Raw genomic sequence first — 16,649 nt, 5'->3', positions numbered from 1 at the left:
TCAAAGTGCACAGACACATGGCCTTGGGTGCCATCCCAGGAGGCAACCAGACTCCAGAAACCCACCTCGCCAAGTTAATATCCCTCGTGTTACACTGTGAGTGCCTGGAGGCCAGCCCTAAGCCTTCTATTTATGAATTCCATCTTTATTACCCAAAAGATCCTGGAACTTTTAGTACTTTAGTAGGTATTTGAAACAATGCTTGTTTAAAGATGGACTTACTGCTAACTGGATGGTTTATTGTTAGGCATTCCGGTCGTTTCTAGTTTCTGGCCTTTGTGACCTGGGCTGCTGTCAACTCCTACCTAGAATTTGCTTTACTTTTCTTCATCCCAGAAGGCCTGTCCTGGGGAAATGTTTAGGCTTGAAAAACATGTGGACTTTACCAGCCCTATACCTTTGCTAATGCACAAGGAAAGCCTCCTCTTTTGTTCAGATTCTATCCTGCGGGACCCTGCTCAAATGCCACCGGCTTCCCTAAAGCTTTCCCTGTACCCCACACTTGGAGGTAAACTCTAATGCCTCCCTACCTGCTCCTAGTTCTAGTCCATTTGGGCTGCTATGACAAAGGGCTGTAGACTGGGGCGGTGGGGGGAGCTTATAACCAACAGAAATTTATTTCTCCCAGTTCTGGAGGCTGGAAGTCTGAGATTTGGACGCCAGCATGGTCAGGTTCTGGTAAGAGTCTCCTTCCTGGTTTACTCACATGTTGGAAAAAGAGCAAGCTCCCTGGAGTCCCTTTTATTTATTTTTATTTTTATTTTTATTTTTATTTTTATTTTTATTTTTATTTTTTGGAGTCCCTTTTATAAAGGCACTAATCCCATTCAGAGGGCTTCATCCTTATGACCAAATCATTTCCCCAAGTCCGCACCTAACTATCGGCATATTGGGGTTAGGGCTTCAACATGAATTTGGAGGAAACAAACATTCAACCCATCGTACTCCTTTCTAGTGGTACTCATCACATTCCATGTCCTAGTCGTGAAAATTTTATATACACATCTTATCTCCTTTTTTTGACTCAATGATATACTTCATGTATATGATACCCAGGACAGATCATTTTAATATGCCTCTGCTCTGTAAGACAAAATTGTTCTCAGTAATGTTGCAAAAATCAGGAATCACTATTTTCTTAATTTGTTCTTTAATTTTAGAGCAATGAACAATTTAAGAGGAAGAACACACTGCAACTTTGAAGATACTCAAATGCATTAAAAGTATTTCCTGTAAGAACTACAATTTTTACTTACTAAACAAAATATAGTTGACTCTTGAACAACACAGATTTGAATTGTATGGGTGCAAATATATGTGGATTTTTCCCCATAAATACAACAGAGTACTGTAAATTGGTTTTCTCTTCCTTATGATTTTCTTAATAACATTTTCTTTTTTCCAGCTTATTTCTTGTAAGAATACAATATGTAATACATATAACAAGCAAAATAGATGTTAATCGACTGTTTATGTTACCGGTAAGGCTTCTAGTCAACAGTAGGCTGTTAGTAGTTAAGTTTTGGGGAATTCAAAAATTATATGTGGCTTTTTGACTGCATGGGGTGGGGGGGTCAGTGCCCCTAATCCACGTGTTGCTCAAGGGCCAACTGTATTATACCTCCCAGTTCCCTGTTAATATCTGTCTTACTGTATTACATTATAAACATAAAAACTCTAAATGGTGGTCACATAGGATAACAGAATGTAAGTTCTCAGGTTTTGCTTCTTTGTCTTCACAATCATTATGTATCATCTTTGATTTTGAATTTTCTGTTTCTATGTAGGGAAATGCAGTAAGTATCATAGAAGTTGGAGACATGGGGTGATCAGAATGAGTTGGGAGGTTTCAAAACCATGACACCTGCAGTGAGCACATCACCAAATGGGTAAATGTCAGGGGCCAACCACATAACTGGGAGTTCTCAAAATTAACCTCAATAGGGACGCCTGGGTGGCTCAGCAGTTGAGCATCTGCCTTTGGCTCAGGACATGATCTCGGAGTCCTGGGATGGAGTCCCACATCGATCTCCCTGCATGGAGCCTGCTTCTCCCTCTGCCTGTGTCTCTGCCTCTTTCTCTGTGTCTCTCGTGAATAAATAGATAAAATCTTAAAAAAAGTAATGTTGATAGGGAACATAATTTTTATTAAAGGGTAAGTAATAAAAATGTGATCATTCGAAGTTTACACATATATTAATAAAACCCAACAATAACCATAGCAGTTGTTTGCAACTTTAGTAAAAAACTGTTTTGAGAGGTAGGAGGTCTATTTTTATCACTGACATCTGGGGTAGATGGCTCCCATCTCCCCACCCCTGGTCCACCCCTGATTCAACAGCTCAGGGCAGGATTTGGGGACAAGGGCCAACTTGTACAGTGTCTACTGTCCAAATGCAGTGGTTCTGGAATGGCCTATATGTGAAGCCGATTTTCTTCATGTACTCCAAACAAAGCAACACATCACAATCCACTGAAAACAGACACAGATAAAAGAATCCAGCCCTTTTCTATTAAGCCAGACATTCAAGAAATTTGCAACACTTCTTCGTAAAACAATATCACTCTTCAGACTCCCTTTTTACTGTTGTTGTTTTGAAAATATGAGGTATTTCTCATAATATATGTATTGATACCAATAGGTTTGCTGTTCTTTTTGAAGGCATTACAATTTACAAAAATCCCTCAATTTTAGTCTCTAATATCATAAATATCGATAGCTGTGTTCCACGCAGAAAACAAAACAAAACAAAACTCTAGCTCTTTGGAGTCCTAAGGAATTTTTCCGTATGTAACGGTGTCCCGAGATCAAGAAGTTTGCGAACTGCCACACACGTGTGTGGCCTTATACACGGCAGATGCTTGCACGGGGGGATGGTTAAAGGAGTGAGGGACTCAGTGGGTGGGTGCCAGCGCCTTCTGGGATTTGGAAGCTGCAGCTGGGATGGGAGGGAGGGACAGGCCCCTGGAGGCAGTGGTGATGGATACCTGGAAGGTGGGGTTGCCAGGGCCTGGGAGCAGCAGCTTCCATCTGAGAGCAGTGTGGGCTCTCGTGGCCACACCAGTGGGGTGGGTCTGGGCCTCAAGCTGTGAGGTCTGGGGATGAGGGTGATGGTAGCTCTGTGCCCCGGGGGAACAGATCCTGTTCCCCTTGGTGCTGACAGATTGGAACAACTGCCCCGGTCCATATTTCTGAATGAGAACTGAACAGAACTGTTTTTGAGGGGCCTCTGGCTGTCACATCCCTGGCAGTGAGCACAATGGAAAGAGAGAAAGGCCTGGAGCCTCAGATTGAGCTGTCTGTGCTTCTCCTTTCTTGGCTCTGAACAGCCATGGGACCCCTGCTGGTCACCCAAATGCTGGCTCACTCTCCCACATGGCGAGGATGGGCTAACAGCTGGCACGTACCGGGTGCACAGAGCCGGAGTGGGTCCATTAGTAAGTCGTTCATAAAAACAAAAAGAGGCAGGCCGGGAGGGGTGGGGTTCAGGAGGAAGTGTCCTTGGGGGAGCTCTTCCTGGCCCAAGGCTAGTGACAGTGGGAGCTTTGTACAGATTGGGGTTTCCCAACACTTGACCCACTAGGTGCACTTTGCCCTGGATAACTCGTTGTGGGCACTGTCACGTGCACTGTAGAATGTTTAGTAGCGTATCTGGCCTCTGCCCATTACATGCCAATAGCACTCTATCCCCAACTGTGACAATTGAAAAATGTCTCTGGACATTGCCAAATGTCCCCTAGGGGACAGTTTTGCCCCTGGTTGAGACCTGCCAGTCTAGATACTCATCTGACGAGGCCTCCACTGTGGGCACTTGCTTCCAGCCAGTGCCTTGGACGACGATGCCCCAGCATCATACACAGATTGGGCTCAAGCACAAAGAGTTTTGCCAAGGGATTCTGCTTGCAAGGGAGCAAGAGACCTCTGGACTCTGATCCTTTTCCCTGAAGAACCCTCCTGCTCATCATGGCTGCTTCCCCCAGCTTTGGGACAAACCAGGCCCTGAGGAAGCAGCAGCTGACAACACAACATCTGTTGATAGAAATCTGGACAACGTCCAGCAGCCTGGAGGAGGCTGACTTGCCCTTCAGCCTCCTGCTCAGCATCGATGGCTTCTGACCTCCAGGTCTCCACCTAAAACCATTCTGAGCCCATCGACAGCACAACGGGTAAATGAAGGGAGACATATTCCCACGATGGAATGCTTCTGCCCCTAGAATGAATGAGTCACCACCACATACATGTGCCCCGGATGAGTCTCACCAGGGTAATGTTCGTGAAAGAAGCCAGAAGCAAAAGAGCACATTCTGTATGCTTCCCTAATGAGAAGTTCCCCCCAAAGGCAACATAATCTATGTTAAGGCTCAAGGGGTACACAAAAGAAGCTTCTGGGATGTAGGTTCCGATTACCACCATTCACTGGGCAGTTATGATCTAGGTACTTTTCTTAATATATGTTATACTTTGATACAAAATAAACAAACAAAGACCACATTCTGGGCCAAAGGTCAGGGCAGACCCTTCAGCAAAATCCTGGTCAACCCAGGAAATAATAATCATCAGCGAATTTGCCTGTCTGCCTCTAAATTATTATTGTCATTTTTGGACCTGCTTCATGCATGAGATGATGAATGCAAAATAATAGGCACAATGCTTGACATAGAAAATGCTTAGTAAATGGTAATAATTAATACTACCAATCAGTTATTAACTGGCCTGTGATGAAAAATAATAATAAAATAACAAACAGCCCTTTTGAAAGGGGAAACAAAATTCTGGAATTTTCACATATATTGGTCACTAAATTTCTCATTCTCAAGGTTTTTAGAGGTCCTTCCAAGCACAGTCTTTGAGAAAAGAGAAATCTAAACCCTCTACCTTAGAGTTACTAGCTCCTGACCAGCACACACACAAAAAAGTCCCAAATATCTGTATAATTTGGCCAAATTGCTCACTTTACTTCATATTTGTCATTTACTGATTCAATGTACTGTTTAGTCAGGCACCTGGAGTCCACCTACCTGATCAGGCATTTGGATCTTTGGCCAACAATCTGGTTTATGAATTTACAGATCAAACGGGTGTGACTGCTGTTGGATTCCTCAATCTCAGAGTAAACCTTCAGCAGAAAAAAATGAAGCCTAGAGAATGTGCAACACTATCTCTTCCTTAGACCTGTCTGGAAATAGGACTCTACAAATTCCTCTCTCCTCTGAGAGAGCCAACAATCAGACAACCTCAGCAAGACGGAGCATTTCGTTGCAAGCTGTGCTCCCCAGCCACAAATTAGATGCCAAATTAGCACTCAGGAAGATCCAAAACTCTTTCAGATCATTCTCCATCCAAGTCTTATCATGACTCGTTCTGAATCAGACACGGGAGAGACTTCAGCGCAAGCTGCCAGTGCTTTTAGACATCTCCAGAACGATCTCCTTAAATTTCAATCCTGCACGAATGGTGACATGTCCCTGTGACCCGTGACACCACTAATAGAACTGAGCTCTCTCCCACACCATCAAGAACACTTGGATTCATTTTGACAGACATTTAAAGAAGAAAATCCATGCCCATCTCCGCAGAGGAGGTAGGCTCTTACCTAGTCCCAGGCTTTGTCCATGGGCACTTGATTGGATAAAGATGCACAAAACCAAGAAAATAGAGACACATGGGGGACTTTCCATTTCTCCTGTCTCACCCGGGGTCCGAGGTCTTCTTGCTAATTTCTGAAGTTAAAGAGACCAGATTGCCTATTGATACTTTGTGAGGGAAGCCTGCTTATTAATAATTAACCTTTAACCATGCTATCAAGTGTTCGCTTCTCTTGCTACCCCCTCAACCCCAAGTCTAACTCTACCTAATTCAACAAAGGTTGATTTACAAAAGCTTTAAAAAAAAAAAACAAAAAAAAAAACCCTGATACATTTTGAAAATCAAATATCTTGTCATGTATTCTTACCTTCTTGGGCCAAGGTCAAAGTTCCAAATTAATCAATTTAAAGTTAATGTGTTTGGAAATTCTGTCAAAGGTCAGGGGTCAGTGGCTCGCACATGGTTACCTCGTTCTCCCTCTGACATCAGTGCACTGGGGATGCCGGCTCACGGCAGAGGTATTTCAAATTGCAGGCTAAGCACAAAGGAAAAGAAAAGGGCTCTGGCAAGCAGAGAGCTGCCGGAGGGTCCATTTTCTGATGGGTTCAGCAAAATTGCTGGTGCCTGAAGTCAAAGAGTGGTGGGGTGATGTGTCTGTCTATAGCTGAAAGGGGCAGAAAACCTCTAACGTCAGTGTAAGAAGGAACTGAAGCAAAAGCAAAGATGCAGGACCAGATGCCTTTGCCGGGGGATGGGTGGGTGGGAGGAGGGTGGCAGGCAGCGGGGGAGAGGGGCCCATTGGGAGATGACCCTAGAATAAACTCTCCAACTCTGTGCTAATTAATGCTCGCACTGTGTGGAGGATTGAGAAGTCAGGCCATTCCACAAAACCAGGCCAGGGATATGTTACTGTGTATGACTCTTGTGAGATTCCTTAGATCTCTAGTTTTTTATTTTTTTTTTTTTTAATATTTTTTTTCAATTTTTATTTATTTATGATAGTCACAGAGAGAGAGAGAGAGGCAGAGATATAAGCCGAGGGAGAAGCAGGCTCCATGCACCGGGAGCCCGACGTGGGATTCGATCCCGGGTCTCCAGGATCGCGCCCTGGGCCAAAGGCAGGCGCTAAACCGCTGCGCCACCCAGGGATCCCTTAGATCTCTAGTTTTATTTAAACTTTATTTGTTCAACACCTCCCCCCCCCTTTTTTTTGCATGCCTACTATATGCCAGGCACTGTTTTAGGTACTTGAGATATTTAAATGAACAAAACAGATTAACATTCCTATCTTTGTGAAGCTTATGTACCACTGGAGGTGAGAGGACTCAGATGATAGACAATGGACACAAGAAGAGATTTATGGAGATTGTAGAATGGAGTGAGAGCTATGGAAAAAGGGAAAGTATAGCAGAATTACGGAGTTGGGGAGGTAGTGATTTTAAATAGAATGGTCAGGGTGAGCCTTGTTGGGAGTTTGAACTTTAAACGAGGGTTTCAGTGGACATATTGTGAAAGAGTAGCCAGTGCAAAGGCCCTGAGGTAGGAGTGTGCCTGCTAGGTTCCAGAAACAACAAGGAGACCAACGACCCAGGAAACACCCTTATAAAGACTTTGACTCTTATGATCTGAGACATGGGGAGCATTCTGAGTAGAAGGGTGACATGATTTGTATTATTATTTTAAAAGATCATTCCGGTTTGCAAGGCTAGGAACAGATTGTAAGTGAGCAAGGGTGCAAGTCGGAGAGGATTTGAGGGGGTCATTGCAATCACCCAGTGCAAAGTGATGGTGGCTTGCTTCAGCATGGTAACAGTAGAATTGGGGAGCGGTGGATGGGTGTTGGATATATTTGGAAGATGGGTGCAACAGGATTTCCTGACTATTAGAATGTGAGATGCAAGACAAAGAGAGGCCTTGAGGATGACTTTAAGGACTTTGCCTCGAGCAAGCAAACATTGGGCTTGGTAACAGCTGAGGTGGGGAGGCTGTGAGTGGAGCAGTTTTGGTGTTGGAAGATTATGCAGCCAGCTTGGGCATTGTGAGGTTTGAGGTGCCCCTAGGACATTCAACTGGAACCAGTTACATCATTTGGGGATTAACTCAGCAAGAAAGCAGTGAATCCAAGTGGCTCCAGAATACCAAGACCCCTCCCTCCCAATTTCTGCAGAGTACACTCTCTTACCACTTTCTACATGGGAAGAGGTCTTCAAAGTTCTGGCTCTTAGAAGTCCCTGCTTCACCAAGAATTTTGCTACTATCGTCTCACACCAGCTTGTTTTGTGAGGCTCTCGTGGGGTGGGTTAGGAGGAGAGATGTCTGTTCCCTTTCAAGGGTGCTGACTGCTCCCATCTTCCCAAGCTCTGGCTGCCTGGCCTGTCACCCTTCTGTGGTGGTTTTAATGCACCAGCCCTGTTGTGTTTTCTTGAAGCTGGCCAGGGAGACACCTGGCAGGGAAGAGGGGAGAACTTCACAGTGAGCTTTCCAGAGCCTGAGGATGCTGGGTCTACTTTCTACTAGTGAGCACAATGTGACTTAACCTGAATGAGTCCATCCCCTCACCTGTAAAATGGGGTAACATGAGCCAGAGATAATATTTGGAAATACCAACTTAGTATTATTTTTCTCCCAACATCTCTCTCCCTTGCTCTTCCTCCCTCGTAAGAAGGGCAAACTATAGAGAATTCTACAAATCTTTTGTCTTCCCCAAACTTAGGACCTAGGACAAGTGAATTGTAACCCTCAAAGAGAAGCAAAAGGCTAACCATGTTTTACAGGGATTTGAGGGGAGTAGGAGCACTCCTACCTTCTCATCACGAGGATGAGAGCCTCTTGGGCTTTGTAGGTAGGTGGGGGAGGAGAGACTTATCCCTAGGTCTGGGGGGTAGATGAGACAGTCCCTGGCTTCCCCCAAACCCTGCTGGAAGGTGGTAAAAATCTAAAGAGGATATGGCTGTGTGATGTTGGCAGATGGGCAAAAGCTGCCCCTGTGCCTGGCATGAGGTGGGAGCAGCTGTGAGCCTCCAGTACTAACAGGTCATGTAAGATGGGAGGACGAGTCCCTCAGTGGCCACCTGTGTGGATGGGTGACAGACAACCAGGTGCCACCCCCACCACCAGGCTTGGGTGCTGTGTCTGATCCAGAACTATGGCATAATAGGGTGGGGGTGGAAAGGAGAAATCCCAGAGGCCCTGAAAAATAGGAGTTCAGTAATTCAGATGGCTTACAGAAAATGAAGACATTGCTTGTATCTCAGAATTCGTGGACTGAGATCCATCCCTGTACAAAAGGAGGTATGTCATGAGTATTAGAGATTTACATGGGGAACGCCCAGCCAAGTGCCTGGTTCATACTAAAGGTTCAGTAAACGTAGTGACTTATTTTGGAGGCAACGTGCTCAGTGGTCAAAAGCCTAGGCTTTGGAATCAGATAGATCTAGGTTCAAATCCCTGGCCTGTCACTTTCTAACTGAGGGTGACCAAGGGCAAGACATGAGTGTTTGGAGCTTTAGCTTTTTTCTTTCATCTGCATAAGGACTACTTGATGCCTCCATGATCGGGTTAGAGGGGGTAACGGAACGAGGAAAAGCAATCTTGGCAAGTAGGAAATAATAAATGATGGCTATTAATATTGTTGAATTGTTTTTAATTTACCTAGGGCATCAAGAGGGTCTCCAGGAGTAGACAACAACCGAACCACAGTGATAAAATGAAAGGGGTAGGTAAGCAGAAGGTTGGGCACTGGAATCAGAGTCAGCCCAAGAACTCAGGGAGAGGACGGGTTTGGGGCCCATCCCAAGAACAGTCCAATTAAAGCTTCACGCTGACGCCTGGAGAAGCTTCATACTAAACAAATTCTCCAGGCTGTTCTTTGTCACATGAAATTTGGACCATTGCTTCCAGCTGGTGCTTGTAAGGTCTGTGGGGGCACAAGAAGAAAATAACAGACCTTTCAGATATTCTTATATCTCTTGCTAGATGCTGATTATTGGTGTCCCTCTAAAATTCATATCTTAAAGCATAACCCCCAAGGAGATGGTATAAGAGGTGTGGCCTTTGGGGGGTGATTAGGTCACAATGGACAAGCCCTCATGAGTGGAGACAGTGTCCTTGTAAAAGAGACCCCACGCAGATCCCTTGCTTTGCCCCTGTGAAGGAGATCTATGGCCATCTATGAGGACCTCACCAGACACTGCTTCTGCCAATCCCTTGATCTTGTACTTCCAGCCTCCAAAACTGTGGGAAATAAATGTCTGTTGTTTATAAATTTCTGTTACTTACCCAGTCTGTGATAATCTATTATAGCAGCCCAGATAGACTAAGGTGAAAATTTTGTGTTTATATTTATAATACATTCATACTATACAATTAGAATATAGCACTATGTAATATATTGGTGATACATAATTTAGAAGCATATAAATGCCCATATATTTGGGGCGGAATGCTTAAAAATTGTTTTTTTTTTTTTTTGTTCATTTGTTTTAGAGAGAGTACACATATGGGGATGAGGAGGAGGAGGAGGAGGAGAGGGGGAGAGAGAGAGAGAGAGAGAGAGAGAGAGAGAGAGAGAATCTTAAGCACAGAGTGTGGAGCCCTACACGGGGCTTGATCTTACAGCACTGAGATCATGACCTGAGCTGAAATCAAGAGTCAAATGCTTAACCTACTGAGTCACCCAGGCCCCCAAAGCTTTTTTTAAACTGATACGTGTGCTTTACTGAAAAGGTGTGAAAACTCTCCCGTAGAAAGATAGAGTGGCTCTAGGCCTTAATGACCTAACTGAAATGTGGTTGACTCCATCAAAACATTGGAAAAGCTAAAAAAAACAACAACAACAACAACAAAAACATTGGAAAAGCCAATAGATCTATTAGTGGAATCTGTAGTCATTTCCATGCTGAAGAAAGCCCAGCAGTTTATGGGGGGACTCTTCATTTCCCACGAACTGTAAAGGAGGAAGGCCCGAGTCCCATGGAAGCTGGAGCCTCCAGCAGAGTTATCATTACTGTCTGGAATCCTCAGTCTAAAATAATAATGGTTTTATAATTAGATTCTTAAAAATTGCCCAATTCTTGCTCTCTTTTAATTTGAAAAGCTTCGTGAAGAAATAGAAATTTCAAGAGACTGGCATTTGATGACCTGACTGTAACCTTTTCCTTTGGTGTAATGGTGATAAGAAAGTTAATCAGAAGAAAAGAAATAAATATTTTACAGAGATAAAGAGAGCAAGTCCCCGGTGGGGAGAAGCCAGGGGATCATGGTGAAGTTCACTTATGAAAGAAACAGAGTTTTATATTCAGGATCAGCTTTTCTTGCTTTCATCTTCAGAAACTGGAGATACACAGGCAAGAGTGGCAGCCTCAAGTTGGAGCTCTCAAACAAGTGAAATTGAAACAATAACTTTTGGATTGGTACTATTATTTCCCTCATTTTGCGGTTGAGATTTAAGAGATTAAGACCTGGAACAAAACCATATTTCCCCAGTAAAAGACAGAGAGGGGTGATTCAGGGCCATCTGAGTGTAGGGTCAGTTTTCTTAACAACCACTAACCCTTAATCCCTATGTGTCTGGTTTTCCTTAGGACTTCATGGGGCTTTCTTTCCTAGGCCTTAATTGCAGTCCACTTCCAAGATGATGTTTATGATGCTTTTAGGACCATGTCACTGGGAAATGACACCTTCCCTTATTGCTTCTTAGGACCAGGCTACCACTGGTCCAAATCCTGGAAAATGACCAGGGTTTTTTTGGGTCACTGATCTGTTTGTAGACATTCTTGTACCATGTGGGAGTATGGCAAAAACAAGAAGGCTTGGAACATGTCCTCATTTGGAGAGGGGTTGGCCTGGAGTTTAACCTTTCCTTATCTCTCTCTCTCTCTTTTTTTTTTTTTTTTAAGATCAGTAAACAAATGAAAGGTGAAAACAAGTTTGCAGGTAATGTTTTAGACTATTTGAAAGAATGAAGTGTTTCACGCAGTACAGGCTGGTATTTATTCAATGAGATCATCATTCCTTTATTGATAAAACTTTGCAGATAAACTTTGCATTGGTTCTGCCTCTGACTGGTTTTGCAACCCTGGGCAGATTATGTTGTCTCTCTCTGGCTCAGTTTTCTCCTCTGTAAAATGGAGTCAGGAGATCAAACGTTATCACGTGGAAGGCACCTTTAACAGCTCTTGGCACAGTCAGAACTTATTTGATTTTTGTGACAAATGAGGTAGGAATTATTTCCCTCATTTTACGGGTCAGAAAACAGAAGCTCCCAGATTCCTTGTCCAAGGCAGGCCACATGTCTAATTTTTTAAAAAAAGATTTTGCTTATTCATTCATGAGACACACACATACACACACATACACACACACACACACACACACACACACACAGGCAGAGACACAGGCTCTTCCCTGCAGGGAGCCCGATTCGGGACTCCATCCCCAGACCCTGGGATCACGACCTGAGCGGAAGGCAGATGTCGATTGGATGGGGACACTTCCAGGTCCCCATAAGCTCCGCGGCTCTCGTTCCCAGGCTCAAGTGAAGATCCAAGTAGCTAACGAGCAAAGAACTTATTTTTGTTTCTGAACTTATTTTTGTTTCCTGCTCTGTGCTGGCCCACTTACTCTCACTGTCAGAATTTCAGCTGCTTGTTTGTGGAACAATTGAAAAAACAAAAAACCTAAAACCCCCAAACCAGAATGGTGTTTTTTGTTTGTTTGTTTTGTGGCCAGGTACTCTGGGACCAATAATGCGTCTTATGATTTTAGTAGCTGCAGTAGAATGGCAAATCTTTTTTTCTCTGATTGCATTATGCTTGGAAGCAAAAAGAAGTCAAGATTTAAGTAGATTTAGAGCAGCCAGATAGACACGAAACATTGGTGGCTCCTTAAAATTTGCCAAGGGTTTTCTCCTCTGTGGGAAAGAGGGAGGGTATAGCCTAGACTCTGCCTCATCCTCCATCTGCTTGGGCTGTTGGTTGGGCTTGGTGATGGGTGATGATGCTGAGTTACTTGGGGGGACCAGCCACGCCATGAACTAAAAAGCTGATGGCAGCAGACTAGAGACACAGTTTGGGATGGTGGGCTGTCAGCATGCCAGCTCTCTTTCTCTGGGTACCCAGGGGCACTGACCCCATCCTGGGCATCAGATAGGGCTAAAGCATCTCAGATTGAAATGCTCACACCTCTCTGCAGCAATGGGTATTTGTACCGTGTCGTGCACTCGTCTCACAAAAGCTTTCTGGGGTTAGCAAGTCAAGTCCTTGGCTGTGAAAAATCAGGAGCAGTTTCCAACGATCTGTATCAAGTGCTACTGGTGATGCATCGTTTTTCCAGCAAATATGGTATGTCGATGATGTGGTTAGTTATTGATTGCTAGGCAGGTCAGAAGTCAGGGGTTAACAGTTCAGGAGCCAACTACTGTAGAGGCCAGACTTTCTATGTGACTCACTGAAACCTCAGAAACAGTCCTATGACACAGGTGTGATTATTCCACCTCATGCAGAGAAGAAAACAGAGGATTCAGGAAGTTACTGAGTTGCCCAAACCCACGTTCTAGTAAGTGGTGGAATGGGATTTGAATTATAGCCCACACAACAAAAAGCAGGTTTGCCAAGTGTCCCATCCCCAAGTATCTAAGGTTAAAAAAAAACAAGCTTGTGCTGTGTGCTCTTGAACTGCACATAAAGACATAGATCATATACCTGCTATGTTACTATTTTCAAAACAAATGTTCTCAAGCCCTTTGTCAGCTATTTCATGGAGACACCCCTGAACCCATGAGACTAGCTCAAGAGAAAAGCAACAGTGACATTACGCTGGGATAGAACCATATACTTTATATACAGATGAATTTTCCCCAATCAGCGGTGAGAAAAGTCCAGAGAACATGAGGGGACTGGAGTTCTTGCTCATGAAGCTTTGCCTTGGACAGAACACTGCTCGACAGGAAATTGTCGGGGGAGAGGCTACACTAGGAGTAGCCTTAGTTACACAGCATTGCCATTACCATGTGCTCTTGAAACCATTCAGGTTAGATCATGCCCAGGGTCCTCCAGAAAGCCATGGGGTGCTTTGGTAGGTTGAGCAGGGAGCCTGATGCGGGGTTCAGTCCCAGGACCCTGGGATCGTGACCTGAACTGAAGGCAGATGCTTAACGCTTAACCAAGAGCCACTCAGGCGCCCCAAGACATAATTTTTTTAAAAAGATAAGATCATGGCTCCCACTTAGATATTAAAAAAGAACATATGCTAGGTATTTTATTTAACTCATTATAATGAGGAACCTGGTAAGGGTGTTGTTATAACTAGTTCAAGGGAGAAGTCACCCCCCTTCAATGTATATGGATAAAGGACTGTTGAAAAGAATGTGCGAGAGGGAGCATGGCTCGCTTCTTCCAGCGTGGGAGGAAAGTCAATCGAACTTCCACACAAGGCAGGACAGAACTTGCATTTTGCGTTGCTTATAGTTATCTTCGGTGTACAGAGTCGTAAACTGCCTCAAGGGCAGTGAACACCAAAATCAGATAACCCAGGACAGCAGCGCAGTGCATAGACAATGCGTCGTTTTCCACTGGAGCACAAAATCTCCCCTGTAATTCCTATTGTTAAGAAATGATAAAGGGAAGTACTTAGCTACAGAATTTAAAGATAGCAGGATAAGTTTCCTTTGAGAGGAGAGGCTGTGTCTCTGTACCTTTGTCTCTTGCGTGGAAGCTTTCTGATAACAGAACTGGATCCTCATGCTGCCCTCTTCCTTCTTGGCTCGATTAGTGGGCAAATTATTTAAAATCTTTGTGCCTCAGTTTCCCCACTCTAACCCGGGGTAGTACTATTATTAACCGCAAGGGTTTGGAGGGAGGAATAAGTGAGAAAATCCAGGAACTGTGCTTAGCACAGTGTCCAGCACAACACATATCCACAATGATTATTTTTAATAAGTATAATGTTTCACTGTGTGTTTTTCTTCAATATTTCATTTATTTATTATCGTAGAGAGAGAGAGAGAGAGAGAGAAACAGAGGAGGGATGGGCAGAGGGAGAGAAAGAGAGAGAATCCCAAGCAGACTTTGCACTGAGCGCAGAGCCTGCCATGGGCTTGATCTCGTGACCCTGAGGTCATGACCTGAGCTGAAACCAAGAGTTGGACGCTTAATCAACTGAGCCAGCCAGCCAGGTGCTCCCTTCACTGTGCTTTTTATTTCTCCTACCCTTACATGTTCCTTCTCTTTCTCTTTTATTGCCCATCTAACTGACTATAAGAAAGAATCGGAGAACGAGATACAGTGTTTTTTTTTTTTAAGATTTATTTATTTATTTATTTATTTATTTATTTATTTATTTATTTATTTATTTATGATAGACATAGGGAGAGAGAGAGAGAGAGGGAGAGAGGCAGAGACACAGGAGGAGGGAGAAGCAGGCTCCATGCCGGGAGCCCGATGTGGGACTCGATCCCGGGCCTCCAGGATCACGCCCTGGGCCAAAGTCAGAGCCACCCAGGGATCCCCGAGATACAGTGTTTTTGAAAAAAATATGACATCTGTGTCCTGTCCTTGATTTTAAAATTAACTGTATAGGTTGTGATGTATTCCTTCCCATTTAAAAAATAAAGTCCCCTCACCTGATATTTGCTTTCTTGTGTTTTGAGTAATTCCCATCGCCTGTCTTGAACCAGCTACCCTGAATTGAAATTTGAAAACGTGATTCCTTTTCTCAAGTTAGTGGTAGGAGAAAACATGTTCTAAAATGGGAAGGGCCCTCCTTACAGGGGATAGTACACCACGGCCTGGAGAGGGGATTTTCTGGAGTCGGGTCCAGGAGCTTGGTGGGGAGTCTATACCCGGTCAGGCTCCTCAGACCCCAGGGGCCAGAGAATCCATGGACTGCTGGGGGAAGCATGTATGGGCACCAGAGAGGATCGTCTATGGGGTCTTGCCCAGGCCAATTGGTGCAAATCTGCCTTTGAGAAGTTCCTCCCCTCACCCTTTTGAGCCTGATGGAGGGGCAATCTCTTCAACCCCAAACAGGACTTTCTGAATGTCTCAGGGTTCCATCAGCCCCAAGTCTTTATGCTTTGAGAAACTGTCAGATCATTCAGGTGAACGCCACAGGCACACCTGTCCTTAGCTGCCTGCATTCTGCAGGGATGAAGCAAGTAAGTGTTTGCTTTGACTGAGCCAGGTTGGAGAAGGAGCTTTAACCTCTAGGCAAAGTTCAGGGATAGGAGGAGGAAAATATTGCTGTGTCTAGGCTTCCTTTAAATTTATGGGCCTGGAGCACTGCCATGGAGAGAGCTGTTTTTCACTCCAGAATTTCACTCCTAATCTGATGGTCCTGAGAACTCCTGGGATAGCAAATTGTCCTCCTGATGCCTTAAGAAACAGCGGAGATTGGATCCCAGAGGTCAGCCGGTGTGTAATTGGGATCTCGGAGCTGGGAGGACAGCACAGTCAGATTTACACAGCGCTCCCTGCCTCTGGGGACTCTTTCTTTTTGCAGTCATATCATCACCAGAAGCAAAGCCGCTTGTTTGAGCTCTGGCTAGGAAAATCACTCCCCTTGTCCATTTTTCACAGACAATGAATGAACAATAAAGGAAATGGTAGGCTGTTAAAGCGAGTAGCAAGACCCAGTCTTAAAAAAAAAAAAAAAAAAAAAAAGACCCAGTCTTGGCCAGACTTGGTACCATGGGGAGAGACAAAAGATCTGGGTTTGAGCCCAGCTCTGCCTTGGCTCAGTCGTGACCTCTAAATAATGATGGGGATAATGGAACCGGTGACCTCATAGGGTCATGAGAATGAAGGATGGTAAACGTCCAAATATACTAAAGCCATGAAAGGACCCACATGAGGTAGAGAACCCAGACTGGGACACCAAATGGAGGAGTATGTCTGTGGAACCAAGAGACTGTGTAGGACATGGGGTTGAAGTGCTTCTGTTTCCTGACCTCTGAGCTGGATGCACCTTGTTGCCACAGGGTCCCAGGTGGCCACTAGCCGAGGGAAAGTTCTGGCTTCTAGTGCGTCAGAGCTCTGGAGAATTGTTGAGCTGACTACTTCAAGTG

General features: G+C 44.4%; 1 protein-coding gene and 1 long non-coding RNA gene across 2 annotated transcripts in view; one reads left to right on the top strand and one right to left on the bottom strand.

Annotated features, from left to right (window-relative positions):
• LIPC (lipase C, hepatic type) overlaps window positions 1–16,649 on the bottom strand; it is a 151,640-nt gene that overhangs the window by 127,768 nt on the left and 7,223 nt on the right. The window contains exon 2 of the mRNA NM_001287090.1: window positions 5,595–5,721. Within this exon, the coding sequence (NP_001274019.1) occupies window positions 5,595–5,679 (85 nt within the window). The 5' untranslated portion in view covers window positions 5,680–5,721. The remainder of the gene's footprint in view (window positions 1–5,594; window positions 5,722–16,649) is intronic.
• LOC111093294 overlaps window positions 7,403–16,649 on the top strand; it is a 35,712-nt gene continuing 26,465 nt past the window's right edge. The window contains exons 1-2 of the long non-coding RNA XR_005381712.1: window positions 7,403–8,878; window positions 9,243–9,302. This is a non-coding gene — a long non-coding RNA (uncharacterized LOC111093294). The remainder of the gene's footprint in view (window positions 8,879–9,242; window positions 9,303–16,649) is intronic.

The sequence above is a fragment of the Canis lupus genome, chromosome 30 (genome assembly GCF_011100685.1).
Source record: "Canis lupus familiaris isolate Mischka breed German Shepherd chromosome 30, alternate assembly UU_Cfam_GSD_1.0, whole genome shotgun sequence".
In the NCBI taxonomy this organism is placed as follows: domain Eukaryota; kingdom Metazoa; phylum Chordata; class Mammalia; order Carnivora; family Canidae; genus Canis; species Canis lupus.
The sequence above is the reverse complement of the archived record's forward strand: the minus strand, read 5'-3'. Positions and strand labels throughout refer to the sequence as shown.